At 48.5% G+C, this 10,050-nt stretch overlaps 1 protein-coding gene across 1 annotated transcript; it reads right to left on the bottom strand.

Moving 5' to 3' along the window:
* Window positions 1–1,408: 1,408 nt before the first annotated feature.
* FGF16 (fibroblast growth factor 16) lies at window positions 1,409–9,836 on the bottom strand. The gene is made up of 4 exons (XM_027608873.1): window positions 9,295–9,836; window positions 3,195–3,298; window positions 1,598–1,839; window positions 1,409–1,490 (listed from the first exon to the last, which is right to left on the bottom strand). Exons 1-4 carry the CDS (start codon window positions 9,566–9,568, stop codon window positions 1,487–1,489), a joined length of 624 nt encoding a protein of 207 aa, XP_027464674.1. The 5' UTR covers window positions 9,569–9,836; the 3' UTR covers window positions 1,409–1,486.
* Window positions 9,837–10,050: the final 214 nt, after the last annotated feature.

Raw genomic sequence — 10,050 nt, forward strand, 5'->3', positions numbered from 1 at the left:
AGGCTTTGATCCCTAACCAAATCCCAAAGGAGGGTACTTCTATGCCTTGTCCTAAGCACAGATAGGAGCTTCTGTAAGAGCCATTGGTCCAGGGCTTCCTGAAGCTTTGATTCATCACTAAGTTTAAAGTCATAGCAGCAATGTCCACAATAGTCAAACTGTGGAAGGAGCCGAGATACCCTTCAACAGATTAATGGATCAAGAAGATGTGGTTCATATATATAATGGAATATGACTCAGTCATCAGAAAGGATGAATACCCACCATTTGCATCGACATGGATGGAACTGGAGGGGATTATGCTAAGCGAAATAAGTCAAGCAGAGAAAGTCAATTATCATATGGTTTCACTCATATGTGGAACATAAGGAATAACATGGAGGACATTAGGAGAAGGAAAGGAAAACTGAAGGGGGTAAATCAGAGAGGGAGACAAACCATGAGAGACTCAGGACTCCGGGAAACAAACTGAGGGCTTCAGAGGGGAGGGGGGGAGTGGGGGGATGAGGTAGCCGGGTGATGGGTATTAAGAAGGGCACGTGTTGTGATGAGCACAGGGTGTTATATGCAACTAATGAATCACCGAACACTACATCAAAAACTAATGATGTACTATGTGGTGACTAACTGAACATCATAAAAAAAAAAGCAACTCCCCCCCAAAATGAAGTCAAAGAACCAGAAAGGACTTCAGATAAGGCCCCTAAATAATGCTAGTGATGTTGGTGATGGGTCATCTAGGCTAGGTAGTGTGATGCTGACATCAGGAGATTCTAATAGCTTGGAGAGAGAGAAGCTAACCAACCTTCTAATCCTACTAAATGTACAACTCAATGGAATTAGACGATGGTTAAAATATAAAATTTTATTGCCAATAAAAGCCTTTAATAACTCATTTATCCTGTTTCAGTAGGACCTTATTCTTTCTGATGAAAATCCAGTCATAGCATCTCTCATTAAAAATAAAATTATTTTGAAATAAATAAATATATAAAATAAATAGCATATACATTTCATAAATAGTTTGTTCTTATGCACAGTATCCATGCTTACATTTTAATATCATTTTCTTACAACCTACCCCATCTCCCACTTCCAATGGCAGGAAAACTGCATGTCAGGACAGGTGGGAAATCTCTAGAGCCAATGCAGGGATGGCCTGCACCAGGTCATAGACCCAAGGATTTTAATGAGACTTTTCCAAAGCTCTGCATGTAGCATCTATGGAGATTCCTTGGCTTTTCATTTACCCATTGTCAAAGTATTTGGGTAGATTGTGGGGCAAGATATCCCTGGCCCTTGGCAGGGGCCCCCATTCTTTCTTGTGCCACCTCAGGGGAAAGAACATGAGTAAAGAAAGAAGTATATACAGGATTCCCTCCAGCCCACCCCCTCCACCCATCTCCCTCCCCCAAATAACCTAACCTTGATATACACTTTGAACAAAGGAACAGCTGGGTTGAGTTGAACAGGAAGTGGTCCTCTGTTATCTAAATTGATAGGAAAGAGGATTGAAAAGCTATGAGTATAGTGCTTGCAGAGACGACTGTGGCCCTAGAGTACAGGGGTCACAGAGGTCACACTAGGGGTCCATTACCTATAGCGAAAGAGGTCTCTGGACATGGAGGGCAACTTAGAAGGATCTACTGGCCTGGGCAAAAAGTGAGTAAATTTCTGGTGTCGTTTAGTCCTGTATCCCTCCCGGGGTGAGCCGTCTTTATTCAAGGCCACATAATACTGTCTCTCCGAGTCCAAGTGTTTGTACAAGGTGGAAGCATAGGTGTTGTACCAGTTTTCTTCAAATTGTTCCCGGAACACACATTCACGTGTGAGTTTCTTCTGTGAGGATGAGAAAATAAAGCAGAGCCTATTATATGACTATTTCTCCCATCCCAGCTTGCTGAAATAGCAATAACACATTGATGTTAGAAAATTTCAGTCCTATCTCCCAGTATTCCTGAGGCATCTTCTTTCCAAATAGCACAAAAGAGCTCTGTCTGTATGGCCTTCATCCTCTTTCATGAACCACACAGAAATGTTTTAGGTGAGATCTTTCCCGAAGGCAGGAGACCAAAGGAGATGGCCTCACCTGGCTCTCTGAGCCTGAGAATTTCTGCTATGGCCTCCCAATACTCCTCTGGACCCCGAATTTTCTCCCTACTTCGGGCAAATAATGTCAAATCCATTGAGATTACAGTCAACCATGTCACCTAACAGGCAAAGGCCTTGGATCTATATAAAGCTCCATGGGAGGTGAGTTATGATCTCTCCTAATGAAGGGTCTCAGGCCTGTCAGTTGGAAAGCTCAGAAAAGATCTCCTTGAAAAGTTCCTCCAATCTGGCTATTTCAAGCTAGCAGCTCCTGAGGCAGGTCTCTTGCCTCTGTGCCTTCTCACACTTGATCCAGCTGGCATACTACTTGCTGGGGTTGCCGATACGGAGTGCTGGGGACAGGCCTATCTCTTAGGTGTCAGGGAAAAATGTGCTCTGAGTTCATGGGGTGCAGGCAGCCAGAAAGCATGCTCTGTGACTCAAAAGGCAAACCCAGGAGTTGGGCTCCCCCCAAAGGGTTAAGGTCAGCGAAGTCACTCACCATTCCCTAGCTCTGGGCTAGCTTCCAGAATAGAGAACATGCACTGTGGCCAACCCAGTCCTAGCTGGGGACTTAGGGCTGTCACCAGACCCTGGAACCCTCACTCTTCATTTGTTTGTTTCATTTGGCCTCTGGGATTCAGCTGAAGCAGTCTGGAAATCAGGGACTGTGTTTTCAATCTCAGAATCTCTATCTGAAGGCCAGCCCTTCCACTGCCTATTTTTGTGCCAGCTCATCTGCTACTCCTCTAGGTGCCCAGTAAAATTCATAGGTGCTCTTCGGGAGTGCAAATGCCCCCAACCCTTACCCTCTGTTGACAAACCAGCACAGTTTACTGTTATCACCAGGCTGGCTGGGCCTCTAATGGAAGAGGTGAAAGCAAAGTTACCACAGACAAGCTGATGTTTTGATGGGAACTGGCTGAGTGAACGTGTTATTATATAGCAAGCTCCTGGGCAGCCAAGAAGCACCTAGAAGACACTAATCCTTCGCAGTTGATAGAAGCATTTCAAGTGCAAGATAAATGTTTTTATGTTTTTGCCTTACACAGTCCAAACACTGGTGGTAATGGCCGCTGATGAAAAGAAAACCTTCAACTTACCGACCCATATAGTTCTCCTCGCTCATTCATTCCTAAGTACAGGCCAGAGTCCACTCCCCGGATGCTGATCAACCCCACCGCCAGGCTGATAAACTCCAGGATTCCTAGAGCAAAAAAGTGAATGCCATTTCTATTACTGATGTCAAGCTAAGAGGGAGCTGTTCAGGTGACATGAGCTACCAGTCATTTATCCCCAACTGGAGGCCAGCCCTGTATGCCTTTGTTGAGTTACCTCATGAAACCATCTTTTGCAGCAAGAATGGAACCTCAGAAAATGTACTGAGTCTCCCTGGGCCTCGGTTTTTCCCCATGTAAGATGGGCGAAACAATCTCTTACTCAACACTCTTAGAGATATTATGAGGAAGAGACCACGAGCAGGCTTTGGCTACGAAAGCTCCGTAATTACAAGGTACTATTGCTGTTAAATACCACCATTTCAAGAAATGGGAGGGTAGCTTTCTAAATGGAAGAATGTGGCTAGATTTCTGTATCTTCCCAAAGTCACTTCCCTCCTCCCTAGAGCACACAGCATTACCTTCTTGTCCTCTAGGCTGAATTTGTTTTGCACCCTCTTAGCTCCCATGTCCTTAAAGCCACATGAGGCTGTCAACTGCTTGCAGCTGACTCTAACAAAGGCCACACAGTCTACTCACTAAGTCTGTGTCTCCTGCCTATGGCAGTAGGCAAAAACCATGGCCTGGTGAGAGCTTTCTTCAAAAATATGCTCTTAGCCAGTGCAGTCCCAGGCTGACAAGCCTGTCGTTTTCCCCTTGTCTCTTTAGAATTTTAAGTTTATCCATGGCAAAGAGTTGACAGGTAGTACTAGACTTGATACTGATTTGAGATGTTGCAACTTTAAGGGGAAAGTTTGGAAGACATTCAGAAACATCCCTCTAGCTGACAAGGTTAGAGATGAGGAGTTGGAAATGTTTTCATTTACCCAGCAGCAGCAGGAGGAAAAAAAATCAACTTCTAAGAGGGGGAAAATGACCCAGAACTTAAAACCTTGTGGTGCTGAAGACTACAGTTTTGTTCTAAGATAGGACATCTGTTATTCTATGGATACAGACATAGCGGTCAAGTAGATTCCTCTTTGATATTCCTGTCTCTAACCATGTCCTCCAACGTACAGACCAAAGCTTGATATGACTGACTCACAGAAGCATCCAAAGGTATGAAATGAGCTCACATCTGGCTGCTTTTCTTACCCCCAAAAATGCAATTCTTAAGAGTAATCATATTCTATGTAGTCTACACAGGGAGTGGAACTGATTCCTTAAAGATTACTTAAGAAATGAAGTGGTTAATTTTGAAATTGGACTCAAAGCTCCAGTGGGAAGTCTCCTGAAAAGCCCCAGTGATTTGGGCTGGTGGATGGGTGTGCAAATGTGGCAGCTTTAGGGCACAAATTTCCACGACCCACTTGGATCTCGTTGAAGAATGCAAAGGTCTGCTGCTATCGTATGGCCTCCGACATTGAAATCCTTCGTTTTATTCTCAGTCGGGTTGCTCTTAACTCCTACAGTACAAGGAAGGCATTTTGGGAAAAGAGACTGACACAAGATGGTAGGAGGAGAAGGGCAACTAGCTGGTGTCAAGTAGGGGTTAAGCAGGAAGTGATGTAATGGATCAAACCCGTTAGTTGCATTGTGCAAGTGTCTGATTTGGGTTCTGCCTTGTTTAACATTTTAATAAATGACTTGTAAGAGGACATAGGGGAACCACTTACCCTAGTTCCAGAAGATGTACAGCCGAGAACGTGACACAATCAAAATCCAAAGAGATTTCAAGAGGATGGGAAAATGAGCTGACTCCAACAAAATAAGCTTTAATTAGAATAAATGTAAAGTCCTGCACTTTGGTCTCCAAACCAATTACTCAAGATGTTTTGTGCTTGGGTTTTGTTGGGGGATGGTGAGCCTCAAGTGCAGACAGTTGAGTTAATCGTACTCCTTGTCTTATGGCCTACCATCATAATTGGTCTGTGCAAAGCCTTTTTATTCATCTATTTCTTTTTATTTCTGTATTCTGCTCTCATCCTCCACCCCGCTTCAGGCAACCATGTATATTTTCTTGAAAACACGTAATATTCTTTTGTGTTTCCATGCATTTGCTTTAAATACAAGTCAGCCCACCTCTGGAATGTGGAGATGTGGCTTAGTAAAACATACACAACAATGACCAAGAGATTTGGCTGAACAAGGTAAGCTCAGTATGGGTGATTCATGATATTAAAAAGCTGATGTAGAACTAGTCATGTAAAAATTAAAGTTTATCAAAAAGCTAATGTGAAACAAACAAACAAAGAAAAGCTAATGGGATCGAAGGCTGCACTGACAGAGGCCTAGCAACTGGCCAAAGGGAGGAGACAGCCCCACTCTGTCCTGCCTTAGACCACACTGAGTGCTGGTTTTAGTTCTACTGTGTTTAAAGAGGTCTACGGAGAAATAGAAGTGTGTTCAAAGGAGAGTGGCCAGTATGGCAGGCAAACAAGAAACCAGGTCATGGTTTGGTTCTGTGTGCTAAACTTTGAGGGACACCAACCAACCTGCTGGAGCCTTCAATTCTTTCCTCTGCTTAGACAAATTGCTTCCGAGCTTCAAATCTTAGTTCCCTCATTCTCTAAGTATCTCATGTCTCTGACCACCCTGAGCTCATGAAGTAGCAGAGGGCAGCTTGTGATCTCACCGGCCAAGACCTGGTGTGAGAACAAATCATGAAACACAAGAGGTGTGGCCATTTGAGTCACCACAGTTTTTCTCCAACTCTCTGTTAACCCTGATGCCAAAGGACAGATCATAGAGGAAGCTTGGGTTGTGTCCAGTAACAAGGGTCTCCAACAGCTGGAATCATCCCTGCCCAGCTGTCTTGGGGCATCATTTTCCTTTGCCAACTTTCCTATTAGCTGGATTCAAACTGTGGGAACCCAGGGGCACATGATGATGGAACAGATATTCCTAAACCTCCTGAATCCCAGCCAGCATGAAGGGAGAGAGAAAACAAGCCGTTTTCACATTTTCCCAGTTACAGTTGGAGAGGGGTATTAACAGCGAAGTGTGAAGGCCAAGTATCAAGCAGACAATGTTTGTCTTCAGTACTCTCGTCCTCTTCGAGGTCCAGGACTTCCCTCTACTCTGCCTCATCTTGACCTGTCCATCTCAGGCTCTGGCCTCCGCTTGACAATTTCCAGGCTTTTCTTCCATCTTTTCCCCCATGGCTTCAGTCAAAACAGATCTGTCCTGAGCTCTACTGCTCCAGAACCTCGCTAGACCATTGGCTAACGTGTCCTTGAATCAGTCTGGCTCCATGATTTGCCTGAGCCCCCTCAGTCATCCTTTCAGGGCCTTTGGGGCCAAGACAGTGCTGCTCTGGCATCTTGACAACTGAGGAGCAGACTGCTCAAAAACCAAAGCAGCTGCATTAGCCTGCCCCTTCACACCTGGTGGGAGGCCTCTCCTCCAGTCTGGCTCCCAGGCTCTGCTCTGCCAGTCCACAGGTGCCCCCTCAGGAATGTCAGTACCCCTGTGAACCTCATGTAAATACCACCAGCCAAGCAGAGATTGAAATACTCCCAACCACTGATCGAAGAATGGAGTGGGTGGGGCGGGGGGAGCGTAGGCTATGCCAACAGGTTATTATTTGGAGTCGTGGCTGCTCTTGGGCTCAGCCTGACTCGTTCTGAACACATGGATTCCAGGGTAATCCTTGGGGGCCCTGCTCTCCAATTACAACAAATAGCTATTTACTTTACACGGCCTTTGGAGACTACCTCCTCCCCCCAAGCAGAAATCTATAATATTTTATATCTTAAGTCTGGCCTACTTTACCCTGCTGGAATGTTGACTGCTAAGGCACTTATGGAATGTTAAAGTTTCGATTTATTGAATACCCTGGCTGATTAACTCAAATGTGGAGGGAGGAGAGTTAGCAAACTCAAACGCCACCTCTTTCTTTGCCAAAAGCTGAACTGAGAAAGAGTAAATGTGTGTTTGAAAGTTGGCAGGGGAGGTTACAAAGAGACAGCTTTGACTAGTTATCATTTCCTTTACAGGAAATACATGGAATTGCCAGGAAGCCAGGGAAGGAGGAAAGGGAAAAGGTGGTGCAGAGGTGGTCTCAGGCAGTGTTATTTTAAAAGGCAAAACCAAAAATGAAGCAGTCAGTGAAGCAGCAATGAAAACATCCCTTCCTCCTGCCAGTTTTATTTCCTTTGGTTTCTCCTTAAACTTACCCTTAGCAGGCCTGAGAGATGAAAGGAAATCAAGATGTGTCCTTAGGGAGGTAATTAAAGACCACTTATCCCAAGAGCCTATTACTAATTTATGTTGACCTTGTAGGTTATTGGGCTCAGCTTAGGCACGGAGTCAGACAAACACTAGCTGCTGGAAGCCAAGCTCATAGTTTCTCCACCTCTGCTGCTCCCACCCTACATTTCTCCCTCCTTTCGCGATTTTTCTTTTTATATACCAGGAATGAGCTACTCCAACATCTTCAGGCCATTTCTGGGAGACTTTGGGAGGTTCTGAGGCCGGGGTGGGAGTCCCATTCCTTCCGAAGAGGAACAAAAGGGAATTGCAAAGTCACGAGTGATGGAAGGAGAAGGAGCCAAGTTAATACTCCCTCTTCCCTGACCCCACCTATCACCCTTTGGAGGACCTGCTGCAAATTCATATAGACACCAGCACCCCTCCATTACTCCCACCCCACACACAACCCACTGTCCTCCAGCTCTGTGAGGGCCTTTTTCCAAGATGACACAGACCTCATTAGGGTTCCTGCTTGCTCCCAGCAAGGAAGACCAGCCCTGATCTTAAGTTGTTTGCTAGACTTGGCCTTGCCCAGGCACTGGCCTCTGGGACCCCCCACCCCTGACCCGCCCTGCCTTTTACTGTGCACTCCAGATGCAGCTTTAGCAAGGCAGGGGAATAGGCGGTTGGGGAGGTTGGGGGGGGAAGGGGGAGGGTGGGATAAAGAAGGGAACGGGTATCATGGTGGAGGGTTGGCAGAGCCTCTTACTGGCTTAGGGTTAGAAGGTGTCCTTGGGCCACAGGGTTCTTGGGAAGAAGTAGAGGGCATTGGGGGATGGGGTTCCCAAGTAAAGGTAGCTGTCACAGCACCTGAATTATGGTTTAGTAGAGAATAGGAAATTGAAAATAAAAATGGCCAAATTACTGAGGAATGAACACATTTGTTTAGAAACCTAATGATCTCCATCCCACATCAAGGTTTATACTAATTATGTTTTGTATGTGAGACAGGCAGCTGTGCCCTTTCAACAATCTGCCGGGTGTTGAGCAGAGAAAATCCTGTTCGGAGCCTGTACATTTCCTGTCCTGGGCCCAGGAGACACCTGTTTCTGGGGCTGGGAGTGAGCCCAGGACCGTTTCCTCCCTGTGAGTCAAGGAGTCCAGACGTATGTCCAGGCAAAAGCTGACCCAGGGCTGTGCCCTTCCAGAGTGGACAGCGGGAGGCTTCCCCAGTTTCTCCAAGACCCAGCTCGCGCCTTGCTGCCTGGACTGACCTCCACCCCTGGTAGAGCAAGTCAGACGCAGGCAGGTGCCACGGCTGCCGGCTGCCGAGTCGCGGTCTGCCAAAAGCGATTCCGACGCGGACCGCGCGCCCACCACATCCATAGCCCCGGAAGGCTTCTGCGGCAGACAATCGGCCGCGACAACCCCGCTGCCCTCGAGACGCCACGCCACAGCCACGGTCCCTGGCCTCCTCGGCGGGTGGCGGGCGCTCCTACCCTTCTCCAGCTCCACCTGCTTTTCATCCTAAGCGCAGCGTCGGGTGTCAGAATGCTCCCCCGGCTACGGGGGAGGGAAGAAGGGTGGAGTGGGGGAATGAGAGGCCGCACCTCAGGGCGCCCCCGCCTCCTCCCGAGAGCGTCTGAGGGTGCCAGGCGCCCTGACGCCGCGCGGCTCAAGTTTGCGCCATCCGATCCCGCCTGCCCCGCGTCCCTGGCTGTCTCCCGCCTCGACGGGCCGGGACGGCACGGAGCTGGGGGCGGCCCGCGCGGGCCCGGAGCCGGAGCCCCGCGCCGTTGGCTCCCCAGCGAGCCGTCCGCTTGCTTCCCGTCCCTCCCGGCCGCGTCCTCACCGAAACGGCTGTGGTCGTGGCGGGTGCCGTGCACTGTGCCATTCGGGAAGATCTCCAGGTGGAAGCCGGTGCGGCAGTAGAGCTGGCGGCGCCGCAGGATCCCCTTCAGGTGGGCGAAGTCTGTGGGCGAGCCGCGCTGCAGCTTCCCCTCGATCTGGCCTAGGCGCTCGTTCAGGAAACCCGGGGAGTCAGCTAAGGGCACGGTCCCCAGAGACGAGGAGAAGCCGTGCAGATCCCAGTCCAACGAGGCGAAGACCCCCCCCACCTCCGCCATGGCGGGGTGCGCGGGGCCGAGCTGGGGCCGCGGGGCGCCAACTACCTCTCCCCTCAGCGAGCGCAGGCGACTCGGCGGCGCCTGTTCGCTCCCTCGCTCGCTCCGCGCTCTGCCTAGCTGCAGTCGACGTCTGTTCGCGTCCAAGGAACTTCTCAGCGGCGGGGCAACGAGCTCCTGACCATGCTCTCAGTCAAAGTGGCGCTTCCCTTACGCGTCCATCTCCCTAGGCCTCTCATAGCTGGCTTCGTCGAGCTATCAGATGCAAACGGCACTTTATATACATACCCACTCCCCTTACATTGACATATTGGATATTTAAATACAAGCCACACCTCACTGGCATCCCCTCGGAGATTGGTGTGTGGGTTCCCCCCCCTTGTATCCATTTGGCTCTTTTTGGAAGGGAGGGGGTGAGGGAGGAGAGAGCGAGCGAGCTTCACTCCCTCTTTTATTATGAAAAAAATGGCAGGAAAAAGCTACAC

Source organism: Zalophus californianus, chromosome X (assembly GCF_009762305.2).
Source record: "Zalophus californianus isolate mZalCal1 chromosome X, mZalCal1.pri.v2, whole genome shotgun sequence".
Taxonomy (NCBI): domain Eukaryota; kingdom Metazoa; phylum Chordata; class Mammalia; order Carnivora; family Otariidae; genus Zalophus; species Zalophus californianus.

Coding starts and splice junctions, on each gene's coding strand:
- FGF16 (XM_027608873.1), bottom strand. CDS start 9,568: ATGGCGGAGGTGGGGGGGGTCTTCGCCTCGTTGGACTGGGATCTGCAC. Junction 3,299..9,294: donor CCACGACCACAGCCGTTTCG/GTGAGGACGCGG, acceptor TTTTTGCTCTAG/GAATCCTGGAGTTTATCAGC. Junction 1,840..3,194: donor GAGGAGAACTATATGGGTCG/GTAAGTTGAAGG, acceptor TCATCCTCACAG/AAGAAACTCACACGTGAATG.